Source organism: Musa acuminata, chromosome BXJ3-8 (genome assembly GCF_036884655.1).
Source record: "Musa acuminata AAA Group cultivar baxijiao chromosome BXJ3-8, Cavendish_Baxijiao_AAA, whole genome shotgun sequence".
Taxonomy (NCBI): Eukaryota; Viridiplantae; Streptophyta; class Magnoliopsida; order Zingiberales; family Musaceae; genus Musa; species Musa acuminata.
In genome coordinates, this window is record NC_088356.1 from 47,703,973 (window position 1) to 47,723,944 (window position 19,972).

The 19,972-nt window shown below is 38.1% G+C and overlaps 4 protein-coding genes across 7 annotated transcripts; 2 read left to right on the forward strand and 2 right to left on the reverse strand.

Moving 5' to 3' along the window:
• Positions 1 to 538: 538 nt before the first annotated feature.
• LOC103995963 (molybdopterin synthase sulfur carrier subunit) lies at positions 539 to 2,479 on the reverse strand. Of its 3 annotated transcripts, none has more exons than XM_018830908.2 (3): positions 2,367 to 2,479; positions 2,180 to 2,283; positions 539 to 954 (listed from the first exon to the last, which is right to left on the reverse strand). In XM_018830908.2, the coding sequence occupies exon 3, from the start codon at positions 941 to 943 to the stop codon at positions 644 to 646; it is 300 nt and encodes a 99-aa protein (XP_018686453.1). In that variant the 5' UTR covers positions 944 to 954; positions 2,180 to 2,283; positions 2,367 to 2,479; the 3' UTR covers positions 539 to 643. The 3 variants fall into 3 exon arrangements, with proteins under 3 accessions (XP_018686453.1, XP_065019338.1, XP_009415011.1); XM_065163266.1 differs by having other exon boundaries at positions 2,180 to 2,297; positions 2,367 to 2,386; XM_009416736.3 differs by lacking the exon at positions 2,180 to 2,283 and having other exon boundaries at positions 2,367 to 2,474.
• A 92-nt stretch (positions 2,480 to 2,571) lies between these two features.
• Positions 2,572 to 6,506, forward strand: LOC135645152 (APO protein 3, mitochondrial-like). Of its 2 annotated transcripts, XM_065163257.1 has the most exons (5): positions 2,572 to 2,729; positions 3,019 to 3,469; positions 3,575 to 4,538; positions 5,420 to 5,492; positions 5,806 to 6,506. In XM_065163257.1, the coding sequence occupies exons 2-3, from the start codon at positions 3,057 to 3,059 to the stop codon at positions 4,404 to 4,406; spliced, it is 1,245 nt and encodes a 414-aa protein (XP_065019329.1). In that variant the 5' UTR covers positions 2,572 to 2,729; positions 3,019 to 3,056; the 3' UTR covers positions 4,407 to 4,538; positions 5,420 to 5,492; positions 5,806 to 6,506. The 2 variants fall into 2 exon arrangements, with proteins under 2 accessions (XP_065019329.1, XP_065019328.1); XM_065163256.1 differs by lacking the exon at positions 5,420 to 5,492.
• On the reverse strand, positions 5,499 to 7,374 carry LOC135645153 (glycosyltransferase BC10-like). Its single transcript, XM_065163258.1, has 2 exons — positions 6,803 to 7,374; positions 5,499 to 6,275 (listed from the first exon to the last, which is right to left on the reverse strand). The coding sequence occupies exons 1-2, from the start codon at positions 7,340 to 7,342 to the stop codon at positions 5,637 to 5,639; spliced, it is 1,179 nt and encodes a 392-aa protein (XP_065019330.1). The 5' UTR covers positions 7,343 to 7,374; the 3' UTR covers positions 5,499 to 5,636.
• Positions 7,375 to 8,190: 816 nt separating this feature from the next.
• On the forward strand, positions 8,191 to 19,477 carry LOC103995960 (ferrochelatase-2, chloroplastic). The gene is made up of 11 exons (XM_009416733.3): positions 8,191 to 8,352; positions 8,670 to 8,778; positions 9,423 to 9,750; positions 10,413 to 10,556; positions 11,975 to 12,076; positions 14,446 to 14,549; positions 14,625 to 14,751; positions 16,071 to 16,223; positions 17,614 to 17,714; positions 17,868 to 18,069; positions 18,827 to 19,477. Exons 1-11 carry the CDS (start codon positions 8,304 to 8,306, stop codon positions 19,052 to 19,054), a joined length of 1,647 nt encoding a protein of 548 aa, XP_009415008.2. The 5' UTR covers positions 8,191 to 8,303; the 3' UTR covers positions 19,055 to 19,477.
• Positions 19,478 to 19,972: the final 495 nt, after the last annotated feature.

The following is a 19,972-nucleotide window of genomic DNA, read 5'->3' on the forward strand; positions in this document are numbered from 1 at the left end:
AAAGATCTATTGCTCCAGAACATGTTAATATTTAGAAACCAGTCAAATAAAATAAAACATCCATACATACATCAAATGGATGGCCTTGCGGTTCATCATCTTAAGAATCAAGATTTTCAAGGAAAAGAAAAAAGGGAAGACAGTGAGTTGCTATAACCAAATGCACAATACAGGCACTTAAACATCTTCCCAATGGTCCATCTTAAATCTGTTGAATGACCTTGATGATACAAAACGATCTTTGATGATCAATCATGTGATTTCTCCATTCCAAAAGTATAGATTTTTAACACAGTAAATATACAACATTAACAAGGATGCAGATTTTTGACAAATCGCAACATTAACTTGTAATAAAACAGCAGATATTATCATAAGCACAAAAATGAAACTAGCATTGATTCTATCATTATTTGCTTAATTTGCATATGAATATAATACTTGGAGATGAAATGTCGATCATCCATTACTATTATTTTTGCTCGGGGTAGGATGACAAAAGCAAAATGTTCCAGCCAAATAATGTACGTCCGTCAAAGAGCAGGGTAAAGAGATGCTATAGTATTAATGAAGACCATTATTAATAAGATGTTATAAGTTGATACAACATTAAAAAAACATCATGTTGCTTCTGCAACATTCTTCAACCTCCGCTTATTGGGGGAATGATAGCCAATTCATCTTTATTTCTCAATACTGTCGATTCTGGAGCATATTCCTCATTAAGAGCCAAAACCATGGAATTATAAATTTCCCGTAAATTTGGAAATTCAATTAAGAGTTTATTCATACAATCTCTGGCAGTGCTACCATCTGGCATTTCAAGACATAACTCTGTCGATCCAGTAAGATCCCGAGCTCTGGCAAAGAAAAGAACTTTAATCTTAATATATGGAGCAAGATCCTTATCCCGAGAAGGATTTGTTTTTTGGCTTCCAATCATATCGCAAGTGTCTGATTATAAAATTAAAGAAAAAGAATATCAAATTTCCAAACATTTAGCCATAGTCTAATGTCTTACTAAATGGAAAAAAAACTTTGTAATAGAAAAATTGTCCAGCATTGAAAAAATGGCCTGCAGAACAGATTCTCAAAGGGAACCATAAAATTAGGAGGATGATCACGAACATAAAAAAGGTACTGAATTGCTTGCAGATTAAATTAAACAGAGAAAAATGGAAGGTTCAAGATAAATCAAAATCTAAAAATTGAATGAGGGAAGAAACATCAAAACTTTGTTCCCTACATGGCATTTGGCTTGTCCTACAACTCTTTGAATTTTACAAATTAAAATTATCAAGAGAAATACGTATTTGGAATATTCGGGTCTAGCATGGGCTTCCTTCTTATACTCCAATCTGCATAGCAACCTCCTACTTGCTCACAAGTTGTTTTAAGGAAGTTTGTGAATGAACCCATCTTAAACAAAGAACTCATGCGTGCTCCATGTTTAGTACCCAACATCCCTGCTCAAAATGTATCTTACAGGTAATTGGGGCCCACAAATGTATAATTTCATAGTTACAACTGAGCCAATCATTAGCTTCGAGTGCACAATCATTTTTCTCTAACTTTTTGAAAGTTCATCTCCTCTAATGTATTCTCAATTTTCATATTCTCCAAGGTGCTCTGGAATACTTTTGTTACAAGCTAAAGGTATTGAATCTCATGCAAACATCTATGTCGAAGCACCTCCGATGGCCTCTATCTGGACAGTATTACAACATAAGGGAGTTGACTTAAGAAGCGTGATAACCATGCCATAAAATAACCACAAGTAGGAGTCAACAATCATCTAAAAACAGAAGTCAGCCGGAGGGGTTCGGTATATATAGCCTTGTTTCCGGGTATCGTTTCCATCATATATCAATCGAGAGCATCAATCTCATTAAATTACATTGAGAAAAGGAATAAACAAAGCTCCATATGCATCTTGTCATTTCTATTTTGGAGAAAGTTTTCTCACTAAGTTATATATCAGGACCTCAAGAATCGAAGATCTAGACATACAAAAACCGAAAAGAAGATATTTTTCTTATGAAGAAAAAAGTCAGACAAAAATTCTACTAAATTTAGAAACAAAAAAGGGACTTAACATAGAACTTCATAAAAGCTTCCGCGGAAACCTTACAGTCTATCACCACATAAGTGTTAGAGAAGAGAGAGCAATTTGCCCTACCTATTCTGCGGGCCCTGAAATTTTATTGCAACGGGAACCAGCAAAAGGGATTTAAAGGAAACCACTTAATCGTTTGCGTGAATTAAAGGTCAACAAGAAGCCATCTGCATTTGCAAATCTAGCAAAATTTCAAAGAAAAGGAAAGACTTAACACCAGTGCATAGCAAGAACAGCACAAAGCTGGTACCTTTGGGTTCTTCCGTCATCGTGCAAGACCCCGTCTTCTCGAGAGGGGAACCGGATTGATCGAGATGATAATTAGGGCACCGATCCCCCGACCCACTTTGTTTTATTCTATAATGACTAAAATACCCTCGACTTCGTGTTTGTTTATTCAATGTTAATGGCGCAATTAGGTCTTTTCAGATACCAAGAAGGGATCAAGTCACCTGCGACCGAGATCGCGGAGCTGCAAATCCCAAACGACAGCCGCATGCTGCGGCGCGTCTGCTCCTGTCGGACCTCTCCGCGTCCAGCCGCTCCCCTCGCTCGTCCCGCAGGCTCCGTCGCCTTCCTCGCCGCTTCTCATTGCGGGTCTGCAATGCTATAGGTATCATCTCTTCAATCTCTGTCCCGTAAACCCTAAATTCTCGTTTCCTTATCTTGCTTAGATCGCCATCTCTCCAATCCCTTGGGAAGACTAGCTCACCATGTTTTGATTAAAGATTTGAAGAAACTTCTCCTCCTGTATGATTTCGTTCTATGCATCCTTTGATGTTTTCTCACCATCGTTGGGCTAACTGAACCAAACCGTCCTGTGGCTTCCTGCCCTTATATTGTATGAAGTCTTCATTTGTGCATTTCTATTAAGCAGAACTATTATTTTCCTCCTTTTTCAGAATTATATGTCAGAAGAATGGTAACTTCTTAGAAGAGGATGCTAATTGGAAGGATATTTACGCAACGCATTTCTTGTATAAGGAGGACACAGTTATCATATCTGCAAATTAGACTCTCATGCCACTTTGGTTCCACAAGTGCCATTAGCAATGAGGCAAAGGTTGACAGTGAAGAGGACTTTGCTTATGCTGATGTCCCGAGGCCTGGTCCAACATGGCAGAGGAAGCCTTACCCGACCCCCATGAAGGTGTTGATTCGAAGGGCCAAAGAAGAGAAGAAAGCCAGGCAGGAAAACCCTTGCCGAGTCCTTGAACATGCCCCTGAAAATGGCCTTCTTGTCCCTGACCTCATTGAGGTGGCTCATCAAGTTTATAATGCCAGAGAATCTCTGCTTCATGGTCTGTCGAAACTTGTTGATGGTGAGGAAGCCATCGCTGTTAAAAAGTGTAGGTAAGCTCTGGATCCATCACCATCAATTAGTTTTACATGTTTTTTAATTGGTTGGCAATGAGAGTGACTTCAAGTTGTGGATATTTGACATTCTTCGATTACCAGGTTTTGCACTGAAGTGCATATTGGTCAACTTGGTCATGAGATACGGTCATGTGAAGGTCCCAAATGTGGTTCAAGGAGCTCAAATCATGTGTGGGGAAGAGGAGGAATAAGAGATGTTGTTGGCTTTCCATACTGCTACCACCTTTATGATAGAGTGGGAAAGCCAAGAGTTGGTCACAAAGAAAGGTTTGGAGTCAAAAGGCTTCCGGCAATAGTAGAGCTGTGCATTCAAGCAGGTCTTCACCTTGAAGATTACCCAACAAAACGAAGAACCAAGCCTGTTTATTCAATTGAGGGGAGAATTGTAGACTTTGAGCCAGAGGAGGACAAAAATGCATTTACAGGAAATAATTTTGACTCAGCAAGAGAGGTTCTTCCAATCATCTTGGATGGTGATAGGCTTGATGTGGCAGGGACGATAAGTGAATTCAGTGCCAGGACACTGCAGTCCTGGTTAGATATGAGATCAGGAGCAACGAAGCTTATGAAGAAGTATAGCGTGATAACCTGTGGCTACTGCCCCGAAGTTCAAGTGGGGCCTAAGGGACACAAGGTGAGGATGTGCAAAGCTACAAAACATCAATTTCGGGCTGGCTTGCATGCATGGCAGGAAGCCACGATTGATGATCTTATTAGACCAAATTATGTGTGGCATGTGCGTGATCTTGATGGCCCCCCACTGGCCAATGAGTTGAAGAGGTACTATGGAAAGGCTCCAGCTATTGTGGAGCTATGCGTGCAAGCTGGTGCACCGGTGCCTAAAGAATACAGAAGTATGATGAGGTTGGATGTTGTACCCCCTGATCATGATGAATATGATCTTGTTGCATAAGGTTTCTTACTTCAGATGTCGTGAATCCCATGGTTCAACTAAGCTTGGTGGTTATCAGTTGAAGAATAGGTTAAATCTCAAGATGAGGCAAAGGGTATCAACCAGCAGCAATTTTCGTGCTCTGAATAATGTGTGAGTAACTTAAATCCCAGTTTTGTTATTTATTTATTGCTCAGAAAGACTCGCTGTTCTTACATCTTTAGTTGTGAAATTGTACTTGAGACCAACAAAGAAGCCAAGAAGGATAATTACACTGATTGCAACATATATAATATATCAAAATTTAAAGAAATTTTATGAGTACATATTGCACTCTTTTCGAGTGTTGTAAATATTGATTTGTTTCCTTGCTATAACTACAAATATAGAGACCATAGGTGTTCAAGGTAAATGGGCAGGATATTATTGACATGGATCTATGTTTATCAAGATCAGAAGTGGAAGTATGCAAAAAAAAGTTTAATAATCCAAACATTTACCGCTGTAGTTGCATAACTATGACTTGATGCTTTGGGTTGGAAATATCAATTCAGGTGTGGATAGCATGAAACCCAATAGTACCGAAGTTGGGAATGCATTCATGGGTCTCAAGATGTGTGAGGAACTGAGACGGAGGATAGAAGTAATTGGGTTCTTGATTGACATTTGCATATATGCATTTTGTGCTGGAGCTGATATATTTCTTAGCAAAATGCTTGGTATTAAAGCAAGTTGGTGAAAATAAGTCATCCATTTGGATTATGTATAAGTTATCAAACACACCATGATTGCATTAACTAGTGAAATGAGAGGTAAATGAAAACTACCAAAACAGTCTCTCTACTAGGGCAAGAGAACACTGGGCTTGTCCATATTTACTGGGGTCTGCAGCAATTTAAACACTCAGTATGCCCAACCATATAGCCATGCATACATCATCAAAACATAAACTCCTTCTGATGGCTAGACTGAAAATGAATGGAAACCAGAATAAATAATTGCCTAACGGTACTGATTCATATAATTTTCTTTAGGTTTCCTATGGGCTTTGCGACTGTAAAGATCTGCTTTCTAGATAAAATTACATGCTGTGCAAACCAATGAAAGGTGAGATCAAACTTCTCTTAGGTATGCCACATGTAAAAGCCATATATTGTTTCAAGGGAAAGAGGATTACAGCCTCTCCCTTCCTTCATCAACAAGGATGGATGAAATCAGGTTCAATTTGAGAACAAGTAAAGAGCGCTGAGATCAAGAGCTCATCACTGCTGAAGTAAGGTTGAGAAGGAGCTCTAATGCATCAGATGCAAACTTCCTTGCAAAAAGGAAACACATAGTGGTTGCTCCAGAGTTGTATTTACAGATTTTACTCTCTCTTATTGACTGGATCAGGTCCTTTGTTATGTTTTGATACCCATAGGTTGCTGGATGAGGACCTCCCCTGGACCAGTCCACCCAAGTAATGCTCCTGTTTGCAATCAAGGCCCCATGGAACATGTTGAAGTAGGTGGGGAAGTAGTGCTCATCAGCATAGCAAGGTGGCTGGCAGTACTTTCTGAAGAGGAAGTGGTACTTGAAGTCTGCAACCACTTCCACGGCCAGCGACCGGCTGAGCTCGAGCCACTCCGACCCCTTCCTCCACTGGGAAAGCACAATGTCAGGTGCCATGCGGTGGTTGTACCGGCCTCGACCGAGTGGCGAGTTCTCGTCAAAGGACTGCACAAAGCTGTGGGCAGATCTCATTAGGTACTTGTAGACCGTTGGGAAACCATAGACTGGAATGCAGCTCTCGGAGAGCAGAACGAAGCGCTCGTTCGAGAAGTCCAGCAATGCATTAGCCAGAAGTCGTTTTTCTGCGTCTACCATCGATATCGATCCCCATCGAACCACCTGAGTGCAAGTAGCAGATGCAGTGAATGCACTGAGATGAACTTTCAGCATGTTTGAGTTGAACAGTTCTTTGAGGTCTTCCATATTAAAACTTTGATTAGATATTATTCCTATAGTAGTAAAGGTTCAGAAAACATCATCTGTCAGCTCAGATTAGTTGCTACTGCAGAGATGTGCTAAAACAAGAAACATTTTTATCCTGTTACTGAAGAAAATACATGTATCAGGATACATCTATTTTGCAGTGATTGGGATATCAATGTTGTTGTTAACTCTCCTAAGCAGGAGCATGACATCATCCGAAGTATTTCATGTGATTTTACACACATCAAAATGGCTACTAATGTGTTTTAAACATGTGATTTGGCTTGCCAGGAAGAACACAAGACTTTGCATAGACTTGTATCAACCAAAAGCCGTATGATTCCACTAAACGTATCAACTCAAACAAATCCAATGTCTCAGTTAACATAGAGTGTGTTGGTGATCAGAATTCATAAAGATGAACCTACATCAATCTTGCATACCTTGTTTGGAATCTGGCGGCCATAGAATGCAGAACTCTGTGACACATTGAGGTTGTATCCTGGAATTGTGTGTACGTAGATCGAGTAGAGGTCTTCATGGCCTTTCAAGAACTCCTCCCACAGTGGTGACAATGGCAGAGGTCCTCTTGTCAGGAACATGAACGCCACCTTTGGCACCCTTCTAAATGGGTACTCCTCCACCTTGGGCACCATGGAAGCCCTCCAGAACAGCTCCTCGTCACTCATCTCATGCAGCAGATGGCTTGGCCGGACGAAGCCCTCCAACCTGAGACTACTCTCGCAGTTGGCCGTGTGTATGCTCATGGGGAAGAGAAGCCCCGGCCGCGAACCGATGTGGTGGTGATGGGAAGAGCTGCGTGCCACCGTCCACAAGCTCACGACCGCCGCCACCGCGAAGATGATCACGGCGGACACGGTCTTTAAGAGTCCGCGGGAGGAGTCCTTTCTTGGAGGAGGGGGAGGAGGAGGACATGGTCCTACTTCCATCTTCCCCGCCTTGTTTCTCGATGCCGGTTTCATCTGTTCCTTACAACGAACTCTCCTATGGCGAAGCTCATCTCTTGCGAGAATGAGAAGACGGTATCAAAAGATGGAAGAACACGAAGAAGAGCTCGAAGAAAGGATTACGTACAGCAGCGTGCAGCGACGAGCATCCGAACCAGAGCATCCGACACGACAAACACGAGCGGGCTTATCGGATTTTGGGTCGTCGCTTTCATGATCCGACCCGATATGTCCGCTTACCCGTCAACAAGTACAGACGACACCAAGCGTGGCAGTCGTTGGGTCCCGCACCTTCGGAAAAGGTGCATCAACGGGTATAAAGGGTTTTGCGCCCCTTACCCACGATATTAATTAATGAGCTACCAGTAGTCAAAATTGTGAGAGTCAACGTTGCGTAACAAAATTGTAATAATTCCTAAAAGACAGGGGTGGATATGGTCTCCACGTGACACCAAGCGGGTGAGCCCATGTACTCACGTGGATTCCACGAGGGATCCAAGTTTGAATCTAACGCTTTTCCTACCCGGTCGTGGGCTCCACAGTGTTCGCCAATCACCAATCAGGTACATTTGTACGTCAATGCCCACCCATCGCCGCACCGGCAAGCATCCTCGTGAGCGACACAATTGGGAGTGACGCGGATATGACACGTCATCCCCAGCTCACCAAGGAAACAAACCACGGCACACACGACCGTGTCAAGAGAGCAGGTGTGGCGGTGCGATCAGGTCCACGAGAACGGAGTAAGTGATGAAGGGTTAGATTGGCTTCCACGTATGCGATCGGTCGTCATCAACAGGGCGGTGTGGTGGGAACAGCTCCCACCAACCATTGCGGATTTGATCGCTCTTCCCAGTATACGACCTCGTCGTTGTCTGCTTTCGCTCATCCACTCCCATTCCAGCTCTCCTGGACTCTCCCTCCCCCATCTCATTCTCGATCCCTAGCCGGAGGCGGCGAATTCGAGGTCCTAAGAATGGGGATAGAGATCTTGGCGCTCTCCCGCCCCTCTCCTGCCTCGCAGTGTAAGTCCTCCTCCACCGTCCTTTCCCCTATCTTCTTTACCGATCAGGGAAATCAGGAAGAGAGAAATGAGTTACTAATCGTGTTTTTTTTTTTCGCTGGAATAGAACCCAATAGGCCTGTTTCATGTCACTCTGGCTTAATCTACAATTACTGGTCATGCCCTTTTATGTTGTCTGGTTTAAGACGAACATCGTCTCCTTGTGAATATGGGGAAATCATGTTTCTTTTGGAGGAAGAAGCGGATTTTTTGTTTAATTTCCTATAAAATCGCTAAATTTGCAATTTTTTCCTTTGGTTTGTGTTTCGTTTCCTCTAGGGGAGCGGTTGTCATCGTCTCATCAAGCAAGTACCAGGGGTGTCATAGAGATGGCCAGCCTAGAGCTTCGGTCTTCGAGTTTGCCTCGGACGAAATCTTTGCCTGAGAAGTATTCCTCAGCTAAAGACTCTGGTTTCAACATTATTATAGTATCATCTTTTTTCTTAGAGTGTTTTTTTTCAGTGGCAAAACTTGATACCTGAAAGCTAATTGTAGACTGTGGAAAGGGAAATATACAACGGTAGCTTTATTTAGCTGCATTTGAAGAAATAAGCTACCCTTCACTGCATTTCTTGTCGATATTTCCAACTTATTTTAGAAAAGAAAGATTTTTCTTTTTAAAGTTTAACTTTGCAGTAGTATCTCTTACCATTCTTCTAAGGCTTCATTTTAAACATCCAATCTCGTATCCATTACTCTATTTAATTTATATGTTGCTGCCATGCATAAATTCTGAAAGAATCAATGAACAATTAACTTTTTTATTCAACCGCCATCATCCCAGCTTGCATCACACATGACCTACTCGTAACTTATTTATCTATCATCCTGGTCCTCTACTATTGTAGCTCTTTGTTAGTTATTTTACCTTCACTAACCAATTTCATTTGGTTAATATGTGATGCATGATCTCACTTGTGATTCTTTTCATGCTCACATTCGTAGAATCACCTTGTTGGAGTATTTACCTTCATGATAATTATGGGGCACTGACATTCTTTTGGATAACTAATTATTTTTTGCATGTGACAGGGTTCTACTGCCAGCAACATGCTCAACTCAGATGTTGGGTCATTCTTCTTGGCAACACATGAAATCTGGTGTTGGACCATGCTATTGGATGAAACCTTTAGTTCCGAAAAACTATCCATGGCAGCCTGATCTGTCCTCATCCAATCATAAGCGATCATCTAAAGTATACTCATCATCTTCTGAAGCATTACTGACCTCAACATCCCAGGCATCACAGGGTACAATTCTTGTGGATAATGAAAGAGTTGGGGTTTTGTTACTCAATCTCGGTGGTCCAGAAACTCTCGACGATGTTCAACCATTCTTGTTTAATCTATTTGCTGATCCGGTAAATGAATTTGTACTTTCTTTTTCATTCTTTTATATCTTTTGAGTATGAAAACTATGTTAAACTTATTATGTCTTTATGGAAAATCATTCTGGTTACGTTGGTATATTGGAAGATCTTATTTTCAAAAACATCATTTTGTGTGGAAATATGTGAATACTCATTAAAAAAAAAAGTATGCATTCATAAAGTTTGGTTACTTTGTAATTGTAAAACTTTGTAGGAGGTAGGGAACTACAGATGGTAGGCACCATTTGACACTTGTTCTGGCGTATGAGACAAACAAGGTGCTTATCTAATATCTAATACACAAGGCCACAGAGTAAGGCTATTCAAGGTGATTATCTAAGTGATTCTCTCCTTTTGATCTCCATGTGTCACTTTGCCATAACTTGAACCTTGGTTTTTCATGTGAGCAACAAATTATTTCCATCATGTGAACGAGTCACCCACATGATGCAAGTGAACTTTGTCTGTCAATTGATGTATACCATTGTCTATACATTTTTCTTTTATACAACAAAGTATTCTCACTTGACTGAAAGAAGCTGAGAAGTACCATTGTCTGACAATGACATGACAAGCAATATGAAGTGTCCTTATTAGTATTTATCTTATTTGTAATTCCTTGGAACAAAACTAATAATACTGTGTATTGACAGGACATCATTCGACTTCCTAGGATGTTCCGGTTTCTTCAGAAGCCTTTGGCTCAATTCATCTCTGTTGTTAGGGCGCCCAAAAGCAAAGAAGGTTATGCTTCTATTGGTGGTGGTTCTCCACTCAGACAGATAACTGATGCACAAGTAAGTTATTTTTCATTCAATTTTGGTTGAGAAATTATTTTCAAGTATACTTTCTCTTTCTGTCCTTGTCTTTAATAGGAATGTAATGAAATAAATTCTTCTCTTATTAAGCTCAAATTTTAGTTATTTCTATATTCTAATATTATTGGTTAGACATAACATAGATGCATGACAATGTTTCAACTTTCAACTGTGGTCAGTTTTGCATTTGTTAACGTACAACATCTTCCTTGGTTAAAAAAAAATGAAACAGTACACATCTTCCTAGTATGTTAGTGAGCAAGACAACTATTTCATCCTTTGAAAATTTGGTTGTCAACTTAATGTATCTGTAGCAGAAGCAAAAAAAAAAAAAAAAATCATAGTGCAGGGCAAGGATTTAAATACCGGTCTGACATCAATTTTAGTAATCTATTGAACCAGTATCATAAAGACATACCAGGTGATATACAAACTTGTACTGTTCAATATCATTTTTATATAAAAAATAAAACAAAGTGTGTAACTGTCAAGCTATACATTTCATTATTGGTACTTGGAAGGACTGTAATTATCGATCGACACATACCAATCCAACCGGTATTTAAATAATTGATATAGGGATTTTGAAGTACTATAGAAATTGGGGCTCTTGTAGTCTTCCTTGTCTAATGTTGACCATATGATATCTATAGTGACATTGTACCTACTTTTTCAACTGGATTTTTATTCTTCTAGAAAATTTGTTCACATCCTGAAAAACAAAAGTTATCAAAATAAACTAGACATTCTGTTATTTCTTAAGTTTACTTTTTAATTTTTTTGCAAAGGGTAAGTATTGAAGACGTGTCTTGATCCCAACATCTTGTGGATAAAATCATTATCAGCTAACCTAGGTAGCACCAGATGAATTCTCGGTTATGCTATGGTTAAACACAGTACATTTTTCAATAGGACACTCAACCATCATTAATTAGCCGGAATTTTCAGGATGTTTCAACCTTGGACCTGGACCACGTGCTTGACTTTCATGATTCTCAGAAAAATAGACTTATTGTCAAGTAGAGATCATTCGGCTTAGTTTGATTGTCATTAAAACGGGGGATAGGTGGATCTGGATTGACTTTGCAGAAGATTAGAGAAAGTTATGCCTCTAAATAGGACAAAATTGCCAAGAAGCCTGCTCGATTATTTTTTGCCAAATATTGGCATGACTGTGTAAGTGTGTATAATAGTTCTTGCAAAATATTACTGTCATTTGCCTGGGGCATTTTTCACAAACTGCTGTAAGGAGATAGAATAAAGAAGCTTACAAATATTTTCCTTTTGACTAATTATTACCCTCTCCTTTAAAATTTTACTCATTACAATTGTATTCAAAATTCTGACATCAATTACTGTTTACTTATTTTAATTGAAATTTTCTGTGTATTATTAAGGCAAAAGCATTAAGAAAGGCCTTGCACGACAAGAATGTTCCAGCAAAGGTATATGTAGGAATGCGTTATTGGCATCCATTTACTGAAGAAGCCATCAACCAGGTAAATAATCAGTGCATTTTTGCATAAAAATATGCTATCATAGTTGCAGAACATTGTCATTGTTATTTTCCTAAGTGAAGTTTGTCATCAAACATGTGAGTTGAAGTGTAAATCAAGTGCCTTTTATCTGAATGAATATTCATACAGGAAATTTCATATAAATGCGATTATGATTTCTGGCTAATCATTTTATTTTTTTCCAATTGTTATCTTGTTTTTGTATCAAAATCTTGTTTCTTAAGTTCATTATCTTTTGTACCTCAATAGAAGCATTTACAACTGTTATGTGATTGTCTACAAAGTTCATACATCATTGGACATATTATGCCCATTTAAAATATCTATATGCTTAATTTTCTACATTATGGCCAAATCCATGAAGACTTTTCATGCTTTACAAAATACAAACAACAGGGCATGGCTACTAAGTATCACCTAAATTGTGGTACTTTAAAATTTATAATTAGGTTCACTTATCTATAATAACTATTTTTATGAAGGAAACTGTCAGAGGATTATCCAATAAGTAATTATGATAGGCCCTCCTTTACTTGATTTTCTACACTTCAAGAAATTTAAACAGAATAAAAGTGAGACTAGCTTTAAAAGATATGCCCGCTTTCCAAAGTTTTAAATACTATCTGATACCAGTTTTAGCAACCAATCAGACCGATATACTAAGTGGTATAGTCGCTAGTCCTTCTTGGTACCACATAACAAAAATGGTATACCAAGTGATGTCAAGCTTATGGCTCAGTTATCGGTCATTGGTCAGAATAAAAAAATAATGTTGGTTATGTATTGGTTTCACCAGTATTTTAGCATACCTGTTTCATTGTCAAATTTCAACCTAGCAAAGAAATACCAATGGTTGTTGACAGCAAGGATTAATATTTTGGCCCAATATTGATACCATTTGATACCAGTCAGCTACAAAATCGGTACAGTGTCTGTGTCATATAATATACAGAATGTCAGTTCGACTCAGTATCGGTTGGTACTAACCAAACCGCTACAAACAGAGAGAGAAGGTGGAGATGGAGCAGTACAGGTGGTACCATACTATGGAGGAGAGGCAGTGACGCAATGATGCAAATGAGCAACAAAGGCAGAGGTGACACTTGGCAGCACAACGAAATGATAGGGAGGAGTAGAAGCAGTAGCAGAAGAAGCAGAGAAAAAGAAAGAGAAAAGCAGTACATAGATATTGGTACTTGAAGAAAGGCTTACCATCTAGTGCAGCCCAGTACCAGTTAGCTTATCACCTGGTAAGCCAGTGTGGTAAGCTTACCTGGTAAGTTTTGGTTCCAGATCCGACTGGTCAATATTGTCCATTCCGCACACCATCGGCCATTGGACTGTAAAAGTCAGTCCATACTGACCGGTACAATCAGAACTTTAATACTTAATTGATAGAGGAAACCCTTTTTCATTTTTTCTTTCTAGTATGACTTGTTTTTTTAGTCGGTTCTTTTGCTCTTGCATCATCTAGCTCTTACAACACCTGTTGATTTATGAGTTATCATGAAAATGACAATCAATAGAACTCGTCAAATTTGTGCTAGACTGTCTAAAAAGTCCAGTGAATATATGCTAAAAACTGTCGAAATCATATATAACAGATTATAGTAAAAAAGAGGTTCCATTATGTGATAAGTTTTGTTGTGATGAGCATGTTTGCTTGTGTCTAGAAGGCATATATCGATGGCTTTTAGTAATACATTAATTAGGTCCATCAAAAACTGTATACAGAGTCCTCGAAATTTGTGATTATGATTCCTTTATATTTCAATGATGCCCCCGAGCCACAGTTCTCAATTTGGTTGTATGAAAGGGACTATGATAAAAAAGCACAGTAATTTTTTTGTAACCATGCTGTTTTCAGGCTATAATAACCTACCCTATTTTAGTTGCAATTTAGTTTTAGCTTCTGCATTATCTGTTTCTTTCGTTGTAAGTTTTTTCTGTTTCACTAAACTTGTAATTGCAAAACTTCTCAATTTAGCAATATTCTGTTTTATCTGTTTCACTAAACTTCTCAATTTTCTGTATTACTAAGCAGATTCGTAAGTTTCTCTAATTTGGTTCATGTGTGGTAGATTCTCCTTTTAACTCTTGGAACTATTTCAATAAGATTGCTGGTTCAGCAATTTTCTGGATCTTGAATCTTAATATTTTATTAGAGAACTAAAGTTTTTTACAAGTGATGTTGCATTTTTTCTCACTTTTAGTTAAATTTGCATGACGAAACCTTTGAGGTATGAGCAATATCCATGAGTATTTGTCATACTAATTTACTACTAATATGACGTGAAGAAAGTGCATAGTTGCTCCAGTGCACTTCATTATTTGACCTTTTATACTCGCAGATTAAAATGGATGGGATCACAAAACTTGTTGTGCTTCCTCTGTACCCACAGTTTTCAATATCAACTAGTGGCTCAAGTCTTCGGTTGTTGGAAAGTATATTCAGGTCATGTGTTTAAATTTGACCACTAGCATTCAAGTTTCTTCTGTATAAATTTGTGACATTGATTTGGCTTTGTAGGGATGACGAATATTTGGTAAATATGCAACATACAGTTATACCATCCTGGTATCAACGAGAAGGATACATCAAGGCGATGGCAGATTTAATTGAAAAGGAGGTGCAAAAATTTGAATCCCCTGAGAAGGTGCAAATTGATCTGATTACAATCTATATACTTTTGATGGTCACATTTTTTTTCGTATTATTTTGCATCTTTTGTTCCTTGGAATACATGGCTTAATATAGGAACTAATTTATCTTTTGCTCCTTAGAGCTCAGCTTGCACTCATGGAACTACGTAATTTGGTTCCCATAATGAGATAGCATATATCAACTTACTCTTGATTTTGATAGAATTTTTCAGAAAGATAACGCCACAAGCTATTGATTGTTATATTCAAAATTCGAAAGCAAATATTGATGAAGGGAAGAGTTTATCTCACTTTTTGGGAATGGTTGGTGGGGATTTTCTCTAATCAGCTCTAAGCACCCTATTTGATTAGTTATATCTGGAAATGATCATGTGTGTAACAGACTGTTCATTCTTGATCCTGGATTTTTTTTTTGACATGCTTGTATTCTCACGGTGGCATGTGGAATGATCTCATCACAATTCACATGAGATGTATGCTGGGTCTTGAATACATTGTCATATTTGTGATATCAAGGCATCTTTGGCCAATTGTGGCAGCTGTCACATCAAGAAATGGCATATTAATTACCAATACCAAACTAATGGAGCACTGGGATGGTGGAGGGCCTGTGTCTGTTGGCACATACATGCTTGTACAATGCTTGTTCATTATTTAATCACTAGCACAAGGGTAGTTGCAAAAATAAACTATCTTGCACAATTCCTTGATTGTTATCTTTTATTAGTCATTTGAGTGTAGTGGTTCGATTTGACATGTCAGAAATCACATAAAGATGGATAAAGCTGTTGAGCTTCCTGATTGGGTACTACATTAGTGCCTTTTGTTACATCTCTGTTGAGCTGTCTATGATATCAAGGATAATATAAGCTGTAACTGTTGAATGAAGAAAAAAAAACAGCACATTTCTGTCCTTTTGGGCTCCAAGTTTTAGTGATGATAGGAGCTGATTTAGCCTGTTGTAATAAAGCGTCATTAATTTGAAAAGGTTGTGCATGCGACTTTTTTTTTAAATAATAGATGAAAAAAGGACACAGTCCTTTTCCGCTTTGATAATGGTTGACGGATCTTGTTGTGACAATGAGGAAAAGATTGGCTCACAAAACCTACTGAAAACCACTGATAAGTTTGACCTAATATGTTTACCTTGCATATTAAATTGGAATTCTTCCCCATTTTTTCAAGTAGCTTACCCTTTCCTTTATGAAGCTTCTTCTTTGCCCCTTGTACCTTCAAAATTAAAATGCCAACTGATCGTACATTTCTTGTTCAACTAAAATATCATAACTTTAATTGGAAAACTGCATTGTAGGTTATGATGTTTTTTAGTGCTCATGGTGTTCCGCTAGCTTATGTGGAAGAAGCTGGGGACCCTTACAAAGCAGAAATGGAGGAATGTGTAGATCTAATAATGGAAGAGCTGGAAAAACGAGGCATTACTAATGCATACACCCTTGCTTACCAGGTAACCGAATTTATTGTTCATGATATTTTGTAAGCTTAATAATTGGTTGTTTCTTTGCACATGTTCTCTTTTGTGGTCAGAATGCTAGCTGTAGTTATGTTAATTATGAATGTCTGCAGTCCTTATTGTGTTACTTGTTTCTCACTCTCTTATATGTGTGTGTTTTATATGTATGTTTGTGCTTGAGCTTGGCTATATTCTTGTGGGAATGTGTTTCTGCAGGTAAGTACACATGCTATATTTTTCCACTCAACAATGTCTAGTATATGTGCATGCAATTGAGTAAAAATCAATAGGTGTGTCTGTGTAAAGTACATCATACATTTAAAACTCCTAGGTATACCCTTTTGTTGTCTTCAATAAAGTAACAGATGCAACTACTAATATACTGGAGAGTGGAGACAATTTATGTCACATCTAAACTAGTCATAGTTTCTCTCGCAATCATCTTATCATGTTTCATGTGGGAGATTAATTTGTGGTTTCAATTTTTATGATTACTAATTAAAATCTCACTTGCATATTTACCAAATCTGAAGATGTGAAAAGTGATCAACAAGATAAATTTAGGCCTTATTTTGGGTTCGATTTTGGCACATAACAATACAGCAAATTGACAACAGAAAGCATAAACTACATTTTTGAACATCAGAGCTTTCTTATTTTCACAATGTTCAGTCTTTAAGTAGAGGTCTCACACGTCTGAACTAACAGTACTGGCAAAGATGGGAATTTATTTTTGACTTGATGCCCTTATTTTCTGTCTTTTTTGTTCTATATTCTGCCTTTTCCTCTATTATTTCTATCTTCTATCACCTCTCTATTCTCCGCCTTTATTTCTCTTTGTTCTGTATTTTGGGTTTCTCTCTTCTCTATGCCTCCACCACTGTCTTATGGCTGCTTAACAACTAAGATCAGTCAGATTAGCTCCTGAATTTCTGTTCCTTTTTCTTCACCCTCATTTATTGCCTTCAGATAGTGAGTCGTCCATCTGATTGTTTTCATCATATGGTTGGTGGTTGTGCACAACTTTTGAATTGATAAAGTCTAGGCTATAAATATATTACTTTGATCCAGCTTATTAAGAAATGAAAATTTTGAAATCTTAAACTACATTTTGATGAACGGGCTCATCTCTATATATAGATGCAAATATATATATTTGTAGTGTTACCATTATTTCATCACTTTTTGAAGTGTAGGTAGTTTTTAGAGATAAGTAAATGGAGTTCTTGTGATCTAAATTTTCTTTGTTCATTCTATTTTGTATTATTTTGTTGTTCATAATTGCCAACTGCCAAAGTTACTGGATACAATGTTTATGATTCCTTTGAGACTTCCACAATTGATAATAGGATCTTTTATTAAGCTTCATTGGATGGTTTCATAGAGTCGAGTTGGACCTGTCGAATGGTTGAGACCCTACACCGATGAGACAATAGTTGAGCTTGGGCAAAAAGGAGTCAAAAGTCTACTTGCTGTTCCCATTAGGTATAGTTGCATCACATCATTCATTTTTCTTCAATGTCAAATGAATATTTCAGATTCCTTTAAAAATTGTATTTATGCAGATGAGACATAATTCAATTATTTTTAGTGTTGGGTAACATATAGTTGTTTACTTTTTTGGTATTCAATGTGCAGCTTTGTCAGTGAGCATATTGAAACCCTTGAAGAAATTGATGTGGAGTACAAAGAGTTGGCTCTGAAATCAGGCATTCAGAACTGGGGGCGCGTACCTGCTTTAGGATGTGAGCCCACATTCATTTCTGATCTTGCAGACGCTGTTATCGAAAGTCTTCCTTATGTAGGAGCAATGGCAGCTTCCAGTCTTGAGGCTCGGCAGGTAACATTTGTTAATTTTCAGCAAATACCACAAGCTAATGAATGCTAGAGGCTTTTTCTTACTAATTTACGAGTCTGGCTTTGGACACTACAGTAAGAGTGAAGAAGGATAATAGTTAAACATTGTTATAGGTAGTGTTCAAGCCTTCCCCATATCTAGGTCTTATGGTGACTAATCCTTGAGTATTTTTTATTTAGTTTGACATGCCCATATTATGGTATCTAATTATGTTGTTTACTTTTTAGATATATCTGAAAGATCTGTGACATTTTGCTTAATAAGCAATATTCGAAGCCAATAATGTGTTAGTAGCTTTTTCCTTTTTTGGACTTATCTTGTTGAATGTTTCGGATAAACTACTATGCTCTAAGAAGCAAATAAAAAAGAGTGTGAGGTACTATTTTGATCTTAAAGTGGGGACTACTTCTAGAATGGTTCTCAAGATTTGCTTCACAGCCTTTCCTGAGAAGACCTGATGGCTTGCTGGATTTCCAGAATTAAGCACTATTATCATACTAAATTGAATCAAATTGTGATCGTTACTTGAATGATTTAATATGATGGTCAGCGTCGACTTTGTTGAGCCTACTTACATCCTGCAGTGATTAAAACCTTAATCGTTATATCATCTTGATATTGCAAAGTCCTCAATAATTATATGGGTATATTATGTTGTCTGAACTTGCAAACAGTTTCTTGGAGGATAGAAATTGCTTTGTTGTAAAGCCTAATGCTAGAATGATTTTGGTGACTGCAGTCACTTGTTCCGCTTGGAAGCGTAGAGGAGCTCCTGGCAGCATATGACTCAAAACGTGGCGAGCTTCCTCCTCCAGTGACAGTGTGGGAATGGGGTTGGACCAGAAGTGCCGAGACCTGGAATGGCAGAGCAGCCATGTTAGCCGTCCTGGCATTGTTGGTCTTAGAAGTAACCACAGGAGAAGGCTTCTTGCACCAGTGGGGCATCCTCCCACGGTCGATCAACTGAAAAAGCTTCCACCTCAGCTATCAGAATCCAGCAGAGTCAAATCAATAGGAGAAGCAGGCACCATAACATCCAAGGATCTTTATATCCAATCCCTTCATCAGTGGGTCTTCAACTTCCAAATGCTGCGCTTCCACTGAATATAAACTATCCAGAACACATTTTTACATGAGTTTAGTAGAATGGAATGTGTTGTATACTTCATGGATAGTTGGATACATCCAAGGGAATATATATGACCCTAAGAATGTTGTATAATGTGTACACTTGAACATCTGCTTAATTAGATACACCAAGGGAAAAGATATGACCATCCTGCACTTTCTAATCCCTTTGTCTTCATGTTCTTACTAGTGGACATGATTAAGGAGACTTGTATTTTTGTTATGTAGTTGGACAAAAATGAAAAGCAATTAATTTGGTACACTTTTTGAATCCCTTTATTTTCGAGCCCAACCTAAAATTTGGATTTGTTGAAAATTTTGGAAGATTTGAGGGGAAGGCTACAATGAAGTTTGTGATGGAGAATACAAATGTTTTGAAGGTGCTACTGATAAATTTAAGCAGAAAAAGTTTACCACACAGCAACAAAATTCTCAAATAATATCTTTCCAAGCATTGTCAAAGCAATCTCCAGAGCCCTGTTCTTTACAGCTTTGAATTAAATTCTTTCACACACCAGAATCTATAGATTACAAATAATTCTCTCTAGAACAAAAGGGTATCAAGAAAATAATTACCAGGATAAATTTCAGTGATAAAACAAAGTAAATACATCTGATCCCACCAGTAGAGATATGAGAAGCAGGACAAAGGATTTCTCAAGGATCAATATTGATCATTTTTCAGAGCTTGATGTCAAAAGTGATGTACCAAAAAATCATGAAAATTGTGTTTGAATCAATCATCCAAAATTTCTTC